This window comes from Alligator mississippiensis, chromosome 5 (assembly GCF_030867095.1).
Source record: "Alligator mississippiensis isolate rAllMis1 chromosome 5, rAllMis1, whole genome shotgun sequence".
NCBI lineage: Eukaryota > Metazoa > Chordata > Crocodylia > Alligatoridae > Alligator > Alligator mississippiensis.
The window spans coordinates 92290185-92311334 of record NC_081828.1 but is presented as its reverse complement, the minus strand read 5'-3'; the positions used below and the strand labels follow the sequence as shown (position 1 = coordinate 92311334).

At 42.6% G+C, this 21150-nt stretch overlaps 1 protein-coding gene across 9 annotated transcripts in view; it reads right to left on the bottom strand.

Moving 5' to 3' along the window:
* Nucleotides 1-655: 655 nt before the first annotated feature.
* The window catches only part of LOC106736839 (aromatic-L-amino-acid decarboxylase), a 126881-nt gene continuing 106386 nt past the window's right edge, over nt 656-21150 (bottom strand). For 2 of the 9 annotated variants that reach the window (XM_019483868.2, XM_019483867.2), the window contains exons 13-14: nt 19526-19627; nt 656-2901 (exon numbers count right to left, since the gene is read on the bottom strand). In XM_019483868.2, coding sequence (XP_019339413.1) covers nt 823-2901; nt 19526-19627 — 2181 coding nt within the window. In that variant the 3' untranslated portion in view covers nt 656-822. The other 7 variants (XM_019483869.2, XM_006270564.4, XM_014600648.3 and 4 more) reach the window with 7 other exon arrangements.

Here is a 21150-nt window from a genome sequence, read left to right as displayed (position 1 = left end):
TCATCGAGTCCAGCCCCCTGCCCAAGGGGCAGGAAGTCAGCTGGGGTCAAAGGATCCCAGTAAGATAAACATCCAAATGTCTCTTAAAGGAGTCCAGAGTAGGTGCTTGCACCACCTCTGGTGGCACTCTGTTCCAGGCCTTGGGGGCTTGGACAGTAAAGTTCTTCCTTATGTCCAGTCTGAAATGGTCTTGGAGGAGTGTGTGACCGTTTGACCTTGTCATCCCTTGGGGCGCTCTGGTGAACAGGTATTCCCCCACATCCTGATGTACACCCCTTATAGGCATCCACTGGGTCCCCCCTCAGCCTGCGCTTTTCCAGGCTGAAGAATCTCATAGTTCTCAGCCTCTCATCATAAGGCCTGTTCTCCTGCCCTCTGATCATGCACGTGACTCTCCTCTGGACTCTGCTGAAGCATTTTAAGTTCAGTATTTTAGATTCAGATTGAACTGCAAAAAAATTTTGAATGGAACAAAGAAATAAATGTTGGGAGTTTTGCTTTGTGGGGGCTTTCAGCCAGCTGGTGCCAAGATGTTGTTTTGCCAAACCATTGTGGAAGTTAAGTGGTTTGAGAGCTTTGAGTAAGCTCCCTTCACTACAGTGCACTTCACATTAATTGCTATGGGGAAGAAAGCAGCATACAATCCAGTAACAGATTTTGCATTTTTTAAAAAAGACCTTTATTACAAAGATTGCTAGAAACAAAATAAATGGAAACACTGTTACCACTGACCCTAAGGTGTGTGTGTGACTGAGTGGGGAGGAGGCAGATAAAGAGGGGAGGACTGGGTGTGAAAGAAAATTCCATATAATTCAGATGCAGTTATCTGCCACAGCCAAAAGTTTGGTTCCAGTTCTCATACAATTCCAGATCCTTCGAGGACACGCTGGGTCGCACAGTTTTGAAAGCACTATCAAAATCAAGAAACACAATTGGCCGTACTTGTTCAGGTGTGATGGTTGCAATGTCCATAGACTGAAGACTGCGGATTGGACCTAGAGAGGCTTCTTGACAGAGCTGAGTCATGTCTGCTCCAGAAAACCCATCAGACTTTTTAACTATGAGCTCAATTTCCGCTTCACTTAGACTGCAATGCTCCTTTGACATTAGGCAAGTTACAATCTGCTTCCTAGCTGAAGCCTCTGGAAGAGGGATGTAAAGTCTCTTTACTAGTCTTCTACGGGCAGCCTCGTCAATTTCCTGGGGGCGATTTGTTGCTCCCACCACTAGAATGCGGTCTTCAGAGGAAGTTGCAGCTCCATCTAACTGAACTAAAAATTCAGTTTTTATTCTTCTAGAAGATTCATGCTCCCCATCTGCACGTTGGGACAAAAGAGAATCAATTTCATCAATGAAAATCACAGCTGGTTGCTGACATCGTGCCACAGTAAAGAGGGCGCGAACCATCTTTTCTCCCTCACCCACCCACTTGGAGGTCAGGGAAGAAGCACTGATGCTGAAAAAAGTAGCCCCAGACTGACATGCAATGCACTTGCCTATAAGAGTCTTGCCTGTCCCAGGGGGTCCAAAGAGCAGTATTCCTTTAGGAGGACCCCGTAACCCTGTAAAGATGTCTGGTCTCAGCACAGGCCATACCACTATCTCCTTTATGGTGGCTTTTGCAAATTCCACTCCAGCAATGTCATCCCAGTTTACTGGAGGCCCGTGATCCATGATCTCATTCATGATAAGTTCAATCATTTTTGGTTCTATGTTCTTTAAACGTTCATCCACAAGGAATGAGGGCTCTATTGGTCCACTCCCATAAGGTCTGCCCTGTGTGCCTCCTTTTTCACTCCCATCTTGTTTTGGTACTGGAGGAACAAACTTTCCAAATGGACCCCGAGACCTTCTAGCACCCAAAGATTTTTTTAAACCACCGTATGATGAGACTGGTGCACACTGGGGCTTGCTTTGATATTTCTTTTGCTGATCTTCCCATAGCTGTTCTTTTGCTGTTTTAAAACCTGTTACATTGCTCTCTTCATTTTTATTTCCACTCCCATGAAAATTCTTGGCTTCTGTATTACTGGTGGGTTTGCATGGAGCAAGGCTGGAAGACATACTGCTGCTTGCATCACTGGAGCTATAAAATGCTTTCCTTTTCCCTAGTTTTCCAAATTCAGCAGGAAGAGAAGACTGATTAAAAAAAGACGAGTTCTGTCCACCCCCAAAGTGACCTTGGGCTTTCAACGAACTACTGCTTGCTGCTTCCTTATTTCCAAATAGTGGAGTTGCGCGGAAACCTGTATCCAACAGATGATTTACACAGGCAGAGGAAGTAGAAGGCATATCTGTAGTACTGGTCGCAGATGGCATACCACTTTGAAGACATTTTAAAGATGGGGGGCACTCAAGGATATCTGCTCCCTGGCTTATAAATTTTGATGAGCTAGCACAGAGGTCAGTCTCTCTAGCATTGCTGCACACGGTGAGTTTAGGAAGACCTGGAGTACCAGAGGCACTGACCTCTTTATCAACTACTACCATGGCATCTGCTGGTGCCATCAGAGAGCTTTGGAACTTTTTGCCAGCCTGCATCATCTTCTGCACACTCTTTAATTCAAACACATTACTTGTTGTCAGGGCAGAATGCCACTTGTCACTGTCGTTCTGCTGACTTCTTGCCAAAGTCAAAATGTTCTCAGCATAGTTATTCAAGCCAGTTTCCCCGTTGTCAGAGTCAATAATTGCAGAGTATTTCTCTGCGTATTTTTTGAACAGGTTGGCAGCACAGACCTGGGAGATCTCAGAGTTTGCCCATGCATACTGAATGCGTAGAATCTGGGCTCGGTATCCATCTGCCTTCTGTCCCGGTGTACAGGTGCCAGAGGTGATAGCAAAGTAATTCTTCTGCCATTCACTCAGGTGGACAGCAGTAGGGTCAGGTGTTTCCATGATCTATGTTGAAATGAACAAAAAAGATTTAGTCTTGAAATGAAGAAAAATCAGTTTAATCAGTTATTTAACTACATTTTTGCCACTTCCTCCTCCTAAATTAAATAACTGCATTTAAATTTAGAAGGATAATGGAGATAACACTGTATTTCACTTAAGTAGGCTGCACTCCACTTGATTTCTCCAAAATACCATATTTATGGCAGAAAAAAACATAGGATTTTGGTTCTCAAACAGCACCTCTTTGGACTAAAAAGAAAGCCTGCTACCTTATAACAGCCTGCCTTGGGATGGCGGTTGAGATTAAAGGAGAACAGATGGCCCAACAAGGTGAATAAGCCAAAGCAAGTCAGCACTGGTCAACTCGCCTGTACTGAAGAGAAGGCTACACAGCTCAGCTGAAGACAGACTACAGGCAGCTGTCAAAATGAGGAAATCTTTTACAATTGCATTGACAGGAATGTAAAAAATATACATTTGTGAAAGGGGATTTGAATGCATAGGGCTCAATTTAGTACATTTTTTCAAATGAAGAAAAAATGCTGTTCATTGGCAAATCCCAGAGTTAAAGTTTCAAATGGTTTCAACTTTCAGTAATCTTCCAAAAATTCACTTTTCCAAGGATTGAAAAATAGCTCATGCGTGAAATTAGCTTAAATCACGTTAACTATTTTTCCGCATTGACTGAAATTCTTTACAGAGGAGCAACAAACACAGCTGAAATAGAAATGAGAAATTTTGACCTAGGAGGTGGCTTTCCTAATGCTGTGTTTATTTATTAATGATGTGCAAGTTTTCTTTTTCTTTCCAGTGTTCCTACAATTAGTGAGCAGGTCAAATGCTAGCAAAATCTTAAATGTAAGATTTCAAGGAGAGGTGTGTAGGCGGACAGGGTGTGTGCATGCCAGCAGGTGTGTGGGCATGCGTGCGTGTAGGATTTGGCGAATCCACAATGAACCCAAAACGATTGATAGAATGCTAAGCACCAGCAATTGTGTCTTTTCGATTTTGCCTACAGACTATGTTTACTTCAACATATGAGTTTCCATTTCACCAGGCCCAAAGTCTCTGGACTTAAGGAGCACTGGCCCCTTCAAAAGGTGAGGGTACTTAAAATAAGGATTGTGGAATTGATTCCCATTATGTTCCTGTTTACTGCTATTTGACTTGGTCTGTTCTCCATCTCCTGAGTCAATTACCATTTGTGTCCATCTACCTAGGAGATGTGTGCATGTGGAGAGGATGCAAGTGTAGGGATTTTTTCTAACTCAGCTCCTACAGCTGGCAATGGTCTCACTGGGCACCTCTACATGAGATGCCGACCGAGCAGTTGTTATTGTGCGGTCACTTAGTACTTGCATACACAAGTACTAAATGAATGCAGTAACCAGAGATAATGCCGAGTAGCACAGCATCAGCAAGCGGCTTTTACTACTGTGCAGTAGTGCTGCGTCATGCTGTGCGCCACATGACACTAGTGCGCAGCAGTAACTTGCTACTGCGCGGTTCACATCTCATGTAGACGTGGCCACTGAGGGTATAATGGAAAGGCGAGAGGGAAGGGGGGCAGGGAATCAAAAAGGTATCACTGACCATCTGCTGTGGCCCGCAGAAACTGCACTGCCCATGGCACTAAACAACACCCAAGTGACCCAAAGCCCAAGCACCATGATCCTAACTCATCCCAGGGGACGAGGAGGCAGAGGCTGGCAGGTTACCAGGGCTCATCAAGGCCGGGCTTCCCTAAATGCCTGGCATGGGAGATGGCGACTTGGCCCTACTTAAACTAACCCACTGGCAGGGCGGGCACTGCAGAGGGAAGGCCAGGGGTTACCACGCTCGTCCACCGGCGGGAAGCAGCAGCGGTTTAACAGTAGGAAGGCGATGCCGTAGCTGTGAAGGGCGATGCCATCGCCGCGACGGCCCAGCAGCGGCGGGGTGCGGCGACAGGACTGACGGCATACAGGGAAGGGTCGGACTGCGGCTCCGGGCGGGAGGCGGGGCCAGGCAGGAGCGGGGTGGGCGGGCTCCGGAGGTGCCCTGCAGCCCTGCCTCTCGGCACTGCTTGGGTCGGGGCTTGCAGGGCGCCCGCCCCGGACTGGACAGCACGCGCCGCGCCGCCGGATGGCCCCGGGGCGGGCCCGCGCCTCCCGGTTGTGACGTACCCCGCCCTCAACGGCCGCGTTCCAAAGCGGTTCGGGATGTGTGGGGGAGGGGCACAGCACCTATACGAACCGCGGCCTCCAGCTCCCGCGCCAGGATCGCTCTTTCCTCGCCAGCCCCGCCCCCCTAGCCAGCCAACCAACCAGATGCCAGCAGCTCCGCGAGGTACCGCCCATCCCTCCCTCACGTGACGCCAGGAACACTTCCCCCTACCTCCCCTCGGCGAGGTTACGCGCTCTCATTGGTGGCGCCGCCGGCCAATGGGAGCGGGGTCCGTGCCTGAGGGGGCGGGTGTTCTCCCGCAGGCGGCTCAGAGCGCGGGAAGTTGCAAAGCGCCGATGCCCAAGGCCGCTTGCCTGGGCTCTGCTCTCCTGAGCGGGGCGGGGATGGACTTGGGTCTCAGTGCTGTAAAGCCTCAGCTGTGCAGCTGGGATGGAGTTAGCCAAGCTGCCGCGTGCAAGGCGTTCTTGTTCTCCCTCGGGTCAAGCCTGGTGGTGTGCGAAAGCTTGGCCAGCTCCATCCCCGCCACAGAGCTGGGCCAATACTGGAGCTCATCCTAAAAAACTGGCACCGCTGCTGGGCTGTTACGGCTACAGCATCTTTCTTGTGCTATTAAACCCATGGTACGGCCATTTCCACGCTGTTGGAAGTCTATTTTAACCCATTTGTGTTCTCTCTGCAGTGCCTGTGAGGTGTCTTTTTTCTTTTTAATAGGGCCAAATCATCTTCCAGGCCAGGCATTTAGGGAGCCCTGAACTTGATGAGTGTTGATAATCTGTTGCCTCTTCCACTGAGCCTCTGCTGACTCAGCCTCTGCCTCTCATCAAGCAAAGTTGGTGGCACTCAAGCTTTGGGTCACCCAGAGGTTGAGCCCCCCCGAGTTAGGTCAGGAGGGTGAGGTCATCCTTTGTACATGAGAGAGGGCTTAAGTTTTCTTGCACAGGCCAACTTCCAGGAGCAGGGCTACGGGGAAGGGAGCCTGTACCTTACAGACCTTGTGCTTTTCTTTATATCCATAGACAAAAAACCCAAACGCTTAAAAAGGTGAAAGTGGAGAGTTAGGAGACAATAAAGGCACCTAAGCTCAGAGGTCATGATATATGAACATTTAAAATAGCCTGAGAGTTGATGATAAAGAATGTGCAAAAGGGAATTACACGTTCCATCCAGGAGCATGTGGGAGCTGCAAATCTAGTCACCTCTGCCCCAAATATTGACAAGAGGCAAGGATTTCTTAGGGCCATCTAATTTTATTGGACTAACTCCGTAGTTGGGACAGAGTTAGATGAATGAGCTTTTGAATGCCAGGCGCTCTTTGTCAGGTCTGATGAAAAATGCCTCTCGCAGAATTTCTGGACCATCACAGACAGCTACATCTTTCTTACCCTACCAAATATCTCCCTTGTCTCACTAATCATTTCTCCAGTTTGAACTGCAGTGTTCCTCATGGCACATTCCAGGCACTATGAGTGCTCATTCCTGTCCACAATTGCTTGTGCCTGCTGTTAAACACTTTGGCTGCATCCAGACAAGTGCAAATATGCAGTATGTGGTGCAGCAGACCTGTCTGCGGTGCCACATGCTGTGCATGCAGGCATTCCCTGAGCTGCTACCTTGCAGTGTAGAGGGGTATGACCCTGAGAGATCCTGGGGTAAAAAAAAGCCGCGCCTTAAAAAAGCAGGGCAGTACACATGGAGGCAGTGTGCTGCCCAAAGTCTTGCCATCCAGGCTCCCAGCTGCAGGAGCGCTGTGGCTGCAGCTGCGCAAGGCCTCAGAACCACAGGTAAGGCTGCTGGGACCAGCAAGGTTGCTGGCTCCAGCCTCTCCTACCCCACGCAGGGTAACCTGCCATTCACCAGTAGGTGCATGGCATGGGCATTCCCCAGGGACATAAGCAGCAGCATAAGGTGTGCCACAGCTTCTTGTCCCCAGGGAAACAAATGTCCATGCCTGTGTGGACATGAACCTTGATTTAAACATGAGTCTGCAATGCAACAAAGTGTAACTGCGGCATGGGTAGACATACCTGTACCCAAAATAGAATAGATATGCACCTTATTGACTAATTAAGATATAGAAAAAGTCATAAGCTTTTGTGGGCTGACACTCACTTCACCTGAGGCTGTGAAAGGATGTTCACAAAGCCGTGTATAAAAAGAAGAGAAAGATTTAAATACAAAAGACAAGGGAAGGGAAGAACTGTGCAGGGGGAAGAGGGGAGATTCCTGGAAGAGGAAAACAAACAATCAGTGAACCCATAGAAACACATGAGTCTCAAAAACCAATTCAAGTAATGAAATAAAATTCCATAGGCCTTGTTTAAACCGTACTTAACACAAGTTAGTTTGTGGATTACTTCTTGTTCCCTAGTTTCCCATATTGTTTTTTAAAATTTTGCTTTCTGAGAACAGCCACTCTCAGGTCAGAAATGCCTATGCCTCCTGTACCTTTAATTAGCTGAGCTAACTGTAGTGGGGCACTAGAGATCAGACAGTCCTCAACTTACAATGTTTTGAGTTACAACATTTCTAAATTGACACTCTGTTTCAACTTTATGACATCAGTTTTGACTTAAAACGCTTGATCCGATGCGATGCCACACCAGTAAACAAGTTCGCAGCATCGTTCATCTGCCTGGAGAACATCTGTCCAAACTTCCTTAGACACTTTCTTTAAGAAAGCAGACAAGACTCCGGAAAAACCTGTAGCCAAGACTCCTGAGAAGACTCAAGCCAAGAACCCTTCAAAAGGTCCAACCAAGAGCCTTTCAAAAAGTCCAGCAAAGTCACCTCAAAGAAGTCCTTCCAAATCAATATGATTGCTATTTACAATATAAATACATTAATGTAGCTATATTACTCATCTATAATTGATCGAGTACAAAATTCTGGGGTATTTTTGGTGAAAATAGGGTATTGGGCCTTGGTTCAGGAACTGATCTCCCATTTATAACATTGTTTCTTATGGGAAAATTGGTTCCGAGTTGCAACATTTCGACTTAAGACGCAGTTTTCAGGAACCAATTGTGTCGTAAGTCTGAGGACTGCCTGTACCCTAGTTTCTGAGTGGGCTGTACAAGCCCAGCAAAGACCCTGGATGTTGATATGGACAGCAAACTCTCCTTTTCCTGTGGCCTGCACTGGCTGGATTAAAATGAGCACAGATAGGCCCATATAATGCTGCATGCACATATTGGCTTGCAAAGCAGATATATCTTTAGTCACCAGTTCGTTACTGCAATGCATAGCATTGCATTCCATATGGGTGAAAATACAGTGATTGGAACATTTAGGTACTAGTTGAATTTACCATGCTATGATTACTACCTACAGCAGATCAGTTCACAGTGGGCCCAGTTTTGCCATCTTGTGATTTCACTACTATCAAATTATCCCACTGTAGTTGGGAAAACATAATTTTTCTTATTTTGGCTATAGCTCTGGCCATAATTTGGGTCGCATGGTGATACCAGCCTGTAGAATTTTTAGAGAGGGTTTGGGAAGGATCAACCCATGACCTTACACATTTCAAAATGGACATTGCTCTATCCTTAATGGTGGAAACATATAACAATGAGCCCATTTATTGACAGTCCCCCCCCAATCACTACCACCACCACCCCAAATTGTCTGAGCAAAGAGAGAGGCTGCTAGAAGAACAATAATCAAGAAGGTGTACAGACAGATTTCCCGGTGGTGAACATGTGTATTAACATCAGTACAGCTGTTTCTGCTTAGGCCAGTGAAAAAAATTGCCCCTTAATATGTATGAGACATGAATAAATAAGGAGAGATTGTGACTAATAATAAAGATAAACAACATAAATGGCTTCATTTGCATTTTATTCCATCACTAAGCCTCATATGTTTGGCTGATAAACTTTGGATACAGATTTCAAGTACAAGGAACTTGATATTCACAGAAAGCTCAATTAAAAAGACACAAAACTTTTTCCAGTCACAGTCATGCTGATTCCAGGCAGAGTAGTTAAGATACTAGCTGTCACCTATACTATTCTAGTGAGATTTGCTTCCTTCCTGAGGTTCTGTTTTCCAGTGCTTTTTTTCACTTGTCTGTTTCAACTCCTGCCTTTTAAGAATTTGAAGTGCAAGAGGGGTTTAAATAGTCTAGAACACAATTTTAGTTAACAACAAGAAATAAAAAAGAGCTATGTGGGTAAAATTCACAGAATATGGTATTCTTGCAGTTTACCACTAAGAAAAGAGCTGAATTCTAGATAGAATGACAAGAGAAGAGTACAAATGTAATAATTTAATACAGCTACACTTTTCCCAAACCCTGATGAAGGGACTTTGATCCCGAAAGCTTGCAGAAAAGGACAGTTTTCTTGCCATTTTCCAGTTGGTCTAATAAAAGGTATCATTTTGGAACTAAGAGTTCTAGTTTTTTGTATATAATTTAATACTAAGCACTCATTAGCACTAATTAGATAAAGACCTTTAAAAATATGCCACAGTCAATAGCAAAATATATTTATAATCTCCCATTACAATGACAATGTAAATATTGGACCAGCTAAGGAAACATCTGCAGGGTTATTCAAACTTGCCTATTTAAAATCTATATTTCCCTCATCTATCAGCTACATTAAATCTTTTGGGATTTGGATATTCTGCTTAAGTGCTCTTTAATAGGCTTCATAATTATAATTAACATTAAACAACATGAATCAGCACAGATTGTGTCAGCTTTTGACAAAAGGCACAATAGAGTTAGGTTCACACATTAACTATTCATAAAATACTGCGTTTATCATCAGAAGCCAGTTTACTAACAGATGCATTATATAGCTGCAGGAAAGTACCATCAGTTATGGTTTTACTTCTAATCAGTTACTTTTTACAAATTATGATTTTGTTCTTGAATTGATTATATGGCCCAGATTTTTTCAATGAAACAATTCAGGACAACAATTACCAGCCTGGGAGAAAAACAGTACAAGAGACCACGAAAAAGGTTTTCACAGCCTCTGAACCATCTCAAGCTGTTAGAAACCAGTTAATATGAAATACAGATTTTTGCCTAGTGTTAGATGAGGTTGATAGGACCATTTACCTTTTGTTTAAATGCAAGCTATTAAAGCAAAATCAGTTTTACCGTTTAAAAAATATGTTTGGACCAGAGCTGCATGGGAAACCAAAAAAAAATGGTGAAAATTTGTTAAAGAAGTTTTCCTCTGAGGTCAAATGGATAATATTCTCAGGCTTAGTGCAGCATGCAATTTTTAGCCATTATTATTAGCCAGGTACTAATTTCAATTAAAGTTGTTTATACACCAGAATAACTCAATTTGATTTTCATGGCCTAATCCTGGATTTACCCTAATTACAATATGACCTCTTTTGTCCTAAACACAGCTGTTTATCTATTACAAATAAAATGTTGGCCTATGTGGTGGGAAAGCAATAATTTTCCTCTGGTTACCTGGTATTCTTTTTATAATAAAAATAAAATATTAAATTATAAAATAAAAATTATAAAATTAAACATATTTGAGCATTAGACCTACTGGTTGTGAATACAAGTGACAAAATGGCTCCCTGGGTCATGAGAACAGGTTAATGTATTTTTTTTTTAAATGCAATCCTAAAGGAAAGAGAACAGCAGCTTAAATGTCCAGCTTGATTTAATCTACTGACTCTCTGTGGACAGTCATCTATATTATGCTCTTACAGATATTCTTAACATTTCACATAAACTGCACTTAAGTCAATGAAGTTATCAAAATTTACCATGGTTTGGCAGAGGGCAGGATTTTGTACAGTGGCTCAGTTATTTGCCTGAACTCTGCCTAGCTTTTAGACTGATTTCATGGGAAATCTTTATTACACTTTGGGCTATAGGATCCCTTCCCCACCTCTAGTTGTTCCTTGGTTTCACCTAATGAAGGGTTTGTCTAAACATGCAAAATTACCATGGCAACAAACAGTATTGTAATAAGGTAGTTTCCTGGCTATGTTACGTAATAAAATGGTTTAACTTTGCCTGTTTACACAGGACCAAACAATGATACAACCAGGTTATTTAACTTGAAGTCATGATTTTTACTGGAGCATCATACTCTTTGATGACAATTATCACACACTTTGGTTCCATCTATAAACAACCAAAACCAAACCAATGCATGATTTGTTCAGGAGACTTACAATACAATTTGCTGACAATTCTGCTGATGTATCTGGGCCACATAATAGCAATTGCTACATTTTTTCCCCTCACAATTCCACCTCTTCACCGCTTTTTCCCTCCTGCCACTAAAAGAACCCAACCCCCCCACAAACAAAGCCCAAATTTAAAAAAACTTTGGCAGCTTGAAGACAGTGTATTTATTAGCTGCCTATGCCCTATTCAGCACTGCCACTACTGGCATTGCTTTGGCTCCCACGCTTTCAGAAGTTCAGTTGCTAGTTTCGTGATAAGCTGCCAGGCCAGCTGGACATGGTTAGACTCCACTGTGCGGGAACAAATGGCAAAACGCAGCACAAACTTTTTTCTCAGTTGGCATGGAACCAGATGAATCTTCTTGGTATCATTTATGTTCTTAAGAAGTTCCTCATTGAGTTCATTGGAGCCCTGAAATAATTACAAACCAATACTTGTGACATTAAACTTCACCTGCTTGTTTGGCACATCTAAGTTGCAAAATCCAGCATCCAATGCCTAATAATAGGACCAGCTTAAACTTGCTATTTCTTCCCATGTTCCAAATTTTTAGCCACCACAACACTGTGGGATTATAGAGGGTATTTTTTTCCAATTGCTTTGTGAGCTGTAGACCCAAAATAGTTTAGGCAGATAATTCTTTGGGCTCTAGCAATCACACTCATCTGAAACTTGGTATGAAACGACTCATTATATTAGCAGACAAGGTTTTTTTGACCTTACATGCCTATATTCTTAGACCAACACTTCATTATTTTAGCTGCATGTCTAGTATTCCAAAAGCTAATAAAAAACAATCAAGAAGAAGTTTTTCAACAGTGTATATTAATATTTGTGAACCAAATCGTATATTGCTTATTTGAGCCTAAGTGCCACTGGGATATATTTAAATAAGTAAATAGAAAGGATTTCAAAATCTGATAGGAATGAGCAAAATTCATTCCTTTACTTCATGCCAAGCATGAATCTGGTGTCTCTTATTAATAGGACTCCTAAAACAACTTTGGCCTGAAGTTCTGTGTCTTTATAGAATTTGTTCTTCCATACAATATCTTTTTACAGCATTCAAGCGCTTTAGAAAGCTGAAGAAATTAATCCTCACCATGATAATTAAATTAATATATTTAATGGATAATGAATTTAATCATTCCTTTACTTCATGCCAAACATGAATCTGGTGTCTATTTAAATTTTGTCTTTCAAAAACTCAATGATCTGAACACATACACGCTATCCAAAAGGCCCCAGTTCTAGCAAGTTTTGTCTGTATTAAGACCCCTGCTATGTTATATATCCTACACAATTAACTGCTTAATTGTGTAATACATTTAGATCAGCCACACATGCAAAGTAATTTCACACAACAAAAATGACTATCTAGCTATTAAAAAAGCCAACCGGCTATAAAGTTAGTGCTTGAAAATGTGTAACAACTCTATAGCTGGGTTCTATTCAGCTTTAATTTGACTGTGTAGGAGGGCTGTGCGAAACAGCACCATTTCGCTTCGACCTCTGTTTCAGCATTTCAACGGAACGGTGTTTCATTTCAAGTTTAGTTTTGTTTCGAAAGCACTGTTCCATTTCATTTCGTCAAAACATTTTCATTGCTTCAATGCTGTTTTGACATTTTGCGCATTGGCTATGATGGAGAAGCACAAAACTGAAGGAGAAGCAGCCTCCTCTGATCACAGGCAGATCGGGGCCTGCACTCCGGCGAGGAGTCTGGCAGAGCTCCACAGCCCTCCTGGAGGTGCAGGGGGGAGGGTGCCGCTGCTGCCTGGGACTGGTGTGGGGAGCTAAGCCGGTGGAGGAAGGCAGAGCGCAGCCCTGGTGCTGCACTCCGCTACCCTGCGCTGGGCTTAGTTCCATGGGGTTGCAAGTGGCTGGGAACTGAGACAGGTGGAGGCGGGCAGAGCGCAGCCCACAGGCTGTGCCCCACCTCTCTCCACCAGGTTGCAAGCCAGTGGGAACTGACCCCGGTGGGGGAGGAGAGGGGGAGCGCAGTCTCAGGGCTGTGATCCCCCCCAGGCTGCAAGCCGCTGGGAACCCAGCCTGGGCTGTGCTCAGCCCCCCTCCACTGGGCTGGGTTTCCAGGCACTTGCAGCCTGGTGGAGGGAGAAGAGGTGCAGTCCCAGGGCCACGCTCTGCCTCCCTCCACCAGGCTCAGCGCTGAGTGGCTCACAGCTTCATGGAACTCAGCCCGGCGGTGGGAGGTGGAGTGCAGCCTCGGCTCTGCCCACCTCCTGCCACCGGGCTGAGCTCCATGGGGTTGGTGGAGCCAATCAGAGCGCAGCCCAGTGGTGGAAGGCAGGCAGAGCTGGCGCTGCACTCCGATCAGCTCTGCCAGCCCCAGGGAGTGCAGCCCAGTGGCGGGAGGCAGGGAAAGCCAGGGCTGTGTTCCATACCGGGTTGAGCCACATGGGGCTGCGCGCAGCCACTGAGAGTGCAGCCCTGGCTCTCCGCTGCTTCCCACCACCTCATTTCATTTCAAGGCTGTTTCAAAGCCCTCTGTTTCATTTCGATTTTGCTGTTTCGAGCTCAAAACAAGTCAAAACAGCATCAAACCGAAACAGCTGGCGAAATTTTACACAGCCTTACTGTGTAGCAGGGTCCTTAGTGTCACAGCATTGCTATTGTTTTCCTATTTCTTTTTCTGCTGTCTAGGAGAATGAGCCTATTTAATTTTTATATCATTAGGCTGGGAAACAGCCTCGGCCTTGCTGATTAGTTCACCATAGTTGCTTTTGTTGACTACCAATCTCAGCAACTGTTCTTCTAGGAAAGAACAGAGGCAATGCAGTAGCCCTTCCCTCACCTCCATTACACTACCTGACTGTAGGTGAGGCAAGCTTATAGGTATAGAGTTGTTCTTTACTGATGCCGTCAGAATCCTGCATAAAGCAATTCACAGATGGGATAATCAACCTGCAACATTTTCCTGGGGAAATTTATAAAAAGCACTTATAGCTTTACATATATCTATATATCTATATCTATATATAGATATATGTATGACAAGGACAACAAGTCCTTTTTAAAACCTTGCCTTGTTGATTTTTCTGTTCTATGTATTGTGTCACATCTGACTAATTTTTATGAAAACAAAGCATACTTGAAGACAATTTATGGTCTCCCTATTGGCCCCAAGTTGTCCCAAATCAAAATGTTACCCTAAACTTTAGGGAAGTTTGAATCCTGAGCAGATGCCATGGCAGACACCTTTCTCTAGAACATCTTCATGCTACCCCAATACCATCGGAAGTCAGTGTTGGTGAAATCCTTTGTCAAGGGTCCATTTTATTGATAGTGAGGGGTCCATTCCTTTGCTCTGGGGAGTAAATCCATCATAAAAAACTACAACCCTTTCTGCCTATCTAAAATTCAGCAACACAGTCTTGACATTTAAGTCCCTGTTAATTTAGTGCCCTCTGGTGGGGGGAGAAGTACTTTTTTTATATCCCTCTTCTCCAAGGGTCCCACAGAAGCACTAAGGGGCTGCTATGACACTTAGGTGTCACATCAGATTGAAGTTAGTGATGTGATAACCAATTCTCTTCTGGAGCTATGGGAAGCAAGTAGGCAGCTCCAGTTGCATGTGTCAGTTTTAATAAGACACCGTCCTTGCAGCCCCTTAGAGATCTGACTAGCCTTTTTTCATATTAATCTGCAGACATGATAAGACAACCAAAAATTAACTCTTTAACCTATTACCCTACCAGTTTCTCTCTGGCATTTCTCTGCCTTATAATAACTAGACATTAGTGTTTTTTCAACAGCCTGAAAGAGAAATGCACAGAAGTTAGTTATAGTTTAGGAACGGAAAGACAAATATTTCATCCAAAACAAAAGAGGGAGAAACTAGTTTTTTCTGCTAATGCCACAAGGATCTTCAATATTTCCCTTCTAGATATGCAGCAGTGGCACACTAACTTGCCTCCCCCCTTCATGCTTAAAAAAATTCAGAAATGCTGCAGCACCTGTTGTTCAACAGGATATTTTAATGGGAATTACATAAATACGATGTTTTAAGAGTGATTCAGAAAGTTAACTAGGTTACACAAGCACAATCATACCAAAATATATTTGTGTAGACTCCTTTTACGAGCAATCAACAAAAGGAGGGAAATGATGAAGGCCTTGCTGCCCCCTGGGCTCTAATAAGTCTAGCCTTCATAAAGTCAAGTCTTTATTCCTCAAAGTGCCCAAAAACTTCTTAGCAAGACATCCATCTACCTGCTATTTCATAACCGTCTGCTGTGGAGGTATTACACCTTCTGAGGCATCAGGGACAGGAGGTGGGACTTAGATGGAGTACTGATCTGATCAAATGTGACAATTCCTATGTTGCCATGCTCCATTTCATCAGCATTGTTCCTTCAAAGTAAATTTAGAGCACTCACTAACAGCTGTCACTGGACCTACAAAAATGCAGTGTTTGCTTGTTTCATGTTGGAGAATTGGCTATAAGCAACATCTCACTTCCGTAGAACCCATGCCACAAAACCTTTCCACAAGCTTTTGAAAAGTTCTTGTTAGGAGAAAAAGAAATATTCAATGCTATCAGGCCTTCACTAATCAGAAAATCTCCACAATTCATGCAGCATCTGTTCCACCAGCAGGGTACCCTTTTTATTGACAGCACAAACACAAAAGAAACCACTTTATAGCCCTAGCTGAGTGCAGGCTTTACTGTAAAGACATTCATTTTGACTCCTCGACCAATTCCATTAAGCCCAGGTAACTGGGGCAACTGAACAGCAAAGAGAGGAATGTCAGAAAAATAACACCACCTAACCAAAAAGAGCCAGACTTGCTTCTGAATCATTGGGAAACCCAGAAGTGTGTGCTGGTATCGTGCAGACTATGAAGAACCTCAGTGTTCCAGTTCAGCCATTACAAAGGTTTTACACTTAGAGCAAGAATTTATGATGTATAAAGAATTTAGGGCATCCTCTCAAAGATTACAATTCTTACCCAGAGACAGAATGACTTTCTGACCATTTCTAAGTATATTCATTAATTGGATTATAAATAAAAATGAATTAAAAAACTAGTCATTTAAGAAATGTAGCACTTAAGACTTTTTTTGTTCTGAATGTTAATAACAGAACAATGTAGACTTTTTGTACTTTAAAATTGAAAATAGGCTGTATTTGACGGAATTAGGTTATAATTCAGCTAAACTCTTAACTACATCTGCATCTAACTGTTGTGATCACTCTATCATATAATGTAGAAGATGCCCTTTGTATAAGACACACCTGTAAAAAGCATAAAATTATGAGAGAACATTTTAAACAAATTTGATTGACTTTTTCTCAGCTTTTTTACATGATGTCAATTATTTGCTACCTATGTCTGGTGTATAACACACACCTTAATTTGTAAGTTCCTTTGGAGGGGGGTAGATATGTATAATGCACAGGGAAATATGGTATAGCTTGTAGGTAGGATCAAGTTGATGGATAAATCTACCTTGAAACCAGTGCTGTGGTTGCAGCTCATGTAGACAGTCCTGAGCTAGCTTTAAACTAGCTAGCCCACATGCTTCTAGTAATGTAGTAAGAGCAGTGCAGGGCTCATCCTGGGCTAACTGCCAGTTTCTCAGGTAGGCTGTGGAGCTTGCTGTGGACCATCATGTTGCAGTGTAACAAGAAGCCCCTTCTTGCCTGTACCTCCCCACCCCCCATTTTGTGCATTTCTTTTTCCTTCTAAGTACTGGCAGAGACCTAGCACACACATTGCATGGGTGTGGCAAGGCTTGGAGCAAGCCAGAAAGCTGAAGTGGCTTGCTCTAGAAACCTACAAACTACGTGTACATATCAACTGAGCTAAGTGTTGCTAAAGAAAACAAAAGAACTAAAATATCCACTTTTAAGCAAAGCCTGTAAGAGACAAGAAAAGCCAAGGTGCATTGAAAACATGACTGTAAATATAGCCTAGTGAACACATTCCCCCGTTAATTAAGACCTGTTTCCCAAAGCAAATTTTCCATATCTGTCTAAAGTTTTATGTTAAATCAGTCTACGTGACTGCATCTAGCCTATGTCACTTACTGTCCCCAGTGGCCTTTGATCCTCACTACCTCATATTGCATTTTTATATATTTCTCACAGTGCATTTTTTTATATTTAATCTGTCTCATCTTTGCCTTGATATTCTGTATTTTATGTTTTATACCTTTTAACTTTTAACAAATGTATTTTTTAGAGTAAGTCATACCTTGTATTACTAAAATTATTATTATAAGAATACACTGGAATTGTAATCACTGGAATTGTATTGCTGTATTGGGCCGGTCCCCCTGAGTGAATGTGAGTATGTATGAATCAGTAGATAACTGAATGACAAAGCAAGAGCCTCTGGTTGTTAAATGACAATAGCCTAGCCAGAGGAACTTATCATTACAAAACTCTACAAGCCATTTTAAGCTAATCAAGCCACCTGAAACCTGCAAAGAGACAGCCATTGAATCAATCAAGTCAAGGGTGGACTCCCAAAACTGCACCATCAGGCGGAACCCCCAGTGACTGTGACTAACAGCTGTCACGCATTACTCAAGACCCACGTGGGACAGTGCTCTCTGGATTGGGCAGCCAAGATGATGCCGAGGGATCACAGAAGTCTGCCAGAGAAGGGATAAAAGGCAGTGAAGCGTGACCCTGAACGGTGCCCTCTCATCCAGCACCCGACCTACTGAGACAGAAGGACAAGCACGAGACCCCCCCTTTTGGAAAAGACATCACCTTGAAAGAAGCTGACCATTGACAGCAGACTCTAGCGCCTCAGATAGTTATGAACCAACATTGATGCTACACTACTATTGCAGCAATTGCATGTGTGTGTGTGCATGTGTGTGTGTGCGCTAAGGTGACCAGTACCCATCACAATCCCCAAAGGTTCACATTTAAAATTTTATTGTAAGTTCACATCCCTTCTAATAAATTAGAATTTATAATGATCCTGAAAGTTGGTCCTTTGTAGCTAACAGTGGTGGCTATTATGATGTTGTTACCCAGGTTAGTTAGCTTAAAACTAACAGGTACATCTACATGAGCTGGAGTCATGGTTTGACTGCAGTGTAAACATACCCAAGAGCTCAGGCTATTCTTAAGTAAAGTCACTATAGATATAATGGTCCTTGTCCACATCCTTCTTGAACTGTGGTTCTGGGCACCACACTTCAAGAAGGATGTGGACAAGCTTGAAAGGGTGAAGAGAAGGGCTACCCGCATGATCAAGGGCCTGGAGGACAGGCTGTATGAGGAGAGACTTTGGGATCTGGGACTGTTCAGCCTGAGCAAAAGAAGGCTGAGAGGCAACTCGATAGCTGCCTACAAATATGACGAGGGAGAACACAGGTGAACAACTTTTCACAAAAGCCCCTCTCTCCCCCACCAGGAAAACGTGGACCAATGGACACAAGCTAGTCAAGGAAAAGTTTTGGTTGGACATAAGGAAAAACGTCTTTTCTGTATGGGTAACTAGAATCTGGAACACGCTTCTAGCAGAGGTGGTACAGTCGCTATCTCTGGCAGTCTTTAAGAGGAGGCTGGACAAATACCTCGTTGAGCTCATTTGAGCCCAATTACTTCCTGCCCATGGCATGGGACCGAACTTGATGATCTTATAGGTCCCTTCCAGTCCTTTTTTCTATGATTCTATGATAATACATTGAAGAGATTTATCACTGATACTGTTATCTTCAGAATAGGTGAAATGACGTGGTAAAATTTTCTTTGATTTTCTTCTTTAGAGGAATTAAGGGAAAGAATACATTCGATAATTTAAGATTAAATAAAATCTTAGAGGATTGTTGTAATTACCCCAAAACAGGCAGTATAAGCTTAATAGAAATTCGGTCATGTTAAAGTACAGCAAAACCTGTACAGCCTGTACAGTACAGCCTGTAATGACACGGAAAAAATATGAAAAGTGTAAAAGTTTAATCCCAGACTGTAAATCCTAAAATACATTAATTATGCAGATTAATCATATGCTTACTTCCTGGTGTCATTACAGAATAGATTTAAGGCCTCCTAGGTGCCTTAATTAATCATTTCTATATCTTCACATACTTGCATTTTGTTAAATTTATCTGATGTTCAAAGAGCATCTACCTCAGGATAACTTTGGAATATATAATTTATCATTACTTTCCTGCAATTTAAAACAATTATCTTAAATAGAAACACATGCTAGTCCAGTACAATAAATCTCATCTATCTGAATGTATACCCACAACAGGACAGGGGAAATAAGAAGCCTTTGCTACTTTACCTTTAGTCGGAAGCACACCAGTCCCAATATGACCTCAGAACAGATTTCAAACCGTTCATCCTGGAGTACCAACTTTTCAAACTCATGTGATAACTTCACATGCTGAAAAGAGAGGAAATGTCCAGTGTATAAATCAGTCATGGTCTATAATTATTTCCACCTGCCTACCCATGCTCTTAAAAAAATATTCCTAGAAGCTACCCATGACCAGCTAAAGTGCTCACCCAGCACTGTTTGCTCATATTAATTTATATCTTATTCATGATAATTAGAGTTTCCAGGATAGAGGACAGGTTAGTTCTAAGCTTTTGGCCTATTCTCTCTCTTTCCCCATAGCCACCCACCTATCCATCGCTCCCTCCCTTCCTGCCTCCCTCCTATTTCTAGTGTATCTTTCACAGTAGTATCTTGGCATGATTGTAAAATATCATGTCAGTTTATGGTGCCATATTAAGAATAATCATAATAACTCCAAATAATAATTTATCTCTGACTGTGTCATGTGGGATATTTCATTTTTAAATTTCAATTTATTTTCATTGTCTCTCTCTTTCCTGCCCAAATATCTCTGTAATATATCTGCGAGCAAATGTATTCAAAAGGTACTTCAAAAACTATTTGCTTGTAAGTAAAATGCATCTGGCGGTCTCAGCTGAGTTATTTTGAATTTATTTTTTAAAAATCTCATTACACAGTTTGCTGCAAGTTGAGCAGTCCAGCAAAGCTTTTGGGGGGGAAAAAGAAAAGGTTCTAGATGAAATGAGCATAAAGAGGACGTTTTCCTTCACCTTAAGTTAAAATGGAGTTCAGGTGCCACTTAGTACTTCCAAGTTCCTAGCTTTCATGGGATGTATGTGTAAAAAAGGATGCTTTTTATTTAAGAAATCAGATGTATCAAGAAATATGCAAGTCAGTAACAATGTGGAAAACTTTAATATCCATGTAATGCCTTGAAAATTCACATAATTTTCCCTCAGAAAGTAATTACATACTTTAAAAACTTGCAATAAGGTTACAAATTTAAAACCCACAGAATTTAGGAAATGAAACACATTAAGGTTCACAGGGCAATAGCATCACCAATATTATGGAAGCCTTATCTCTGAAAATGGTGCCTTTAATGGCCCAGTAAAGCAGAGTTTAAAGGAAGGCGTAGTATGTAGGACCATAGATCTCCATTGGCCATCTGGTTCCTCCTTCAGGTGAGAAATCATCAAGTTTTTTGATGTGAAGGGGGACAGCAATGCTGGTGCTATGTTGGGGTATTTTATAACCATTCAGCTTTTTTGGTGTTAGGGGGAACAGCAGTAATATTTGATAGGGAAAAAGGAGTTACCCTCTTCCTACTTTTCCTGTCTGGAAGGATGTGTTCCCTCACACATCTCTCTTTAGTTAATGGAACTATTGTATTTAGAAACTTTGAAAGTCAGATCCTTGTGCTTTTAATTTTTCCCCTAACTTATGTCTAGTCTATATTAGCCATATATAAGGTAGGAGCCTAAAACATCTAGTAGGGTTGGAATCTAGCTCTAGTCATGATGATCCAGGAAATATCTGAGGAAGGCTTTTTTGTGATATCTAGTATTGGACCAGCTGTATGGTTGAGAGAGTTGCTGGACAAGCTT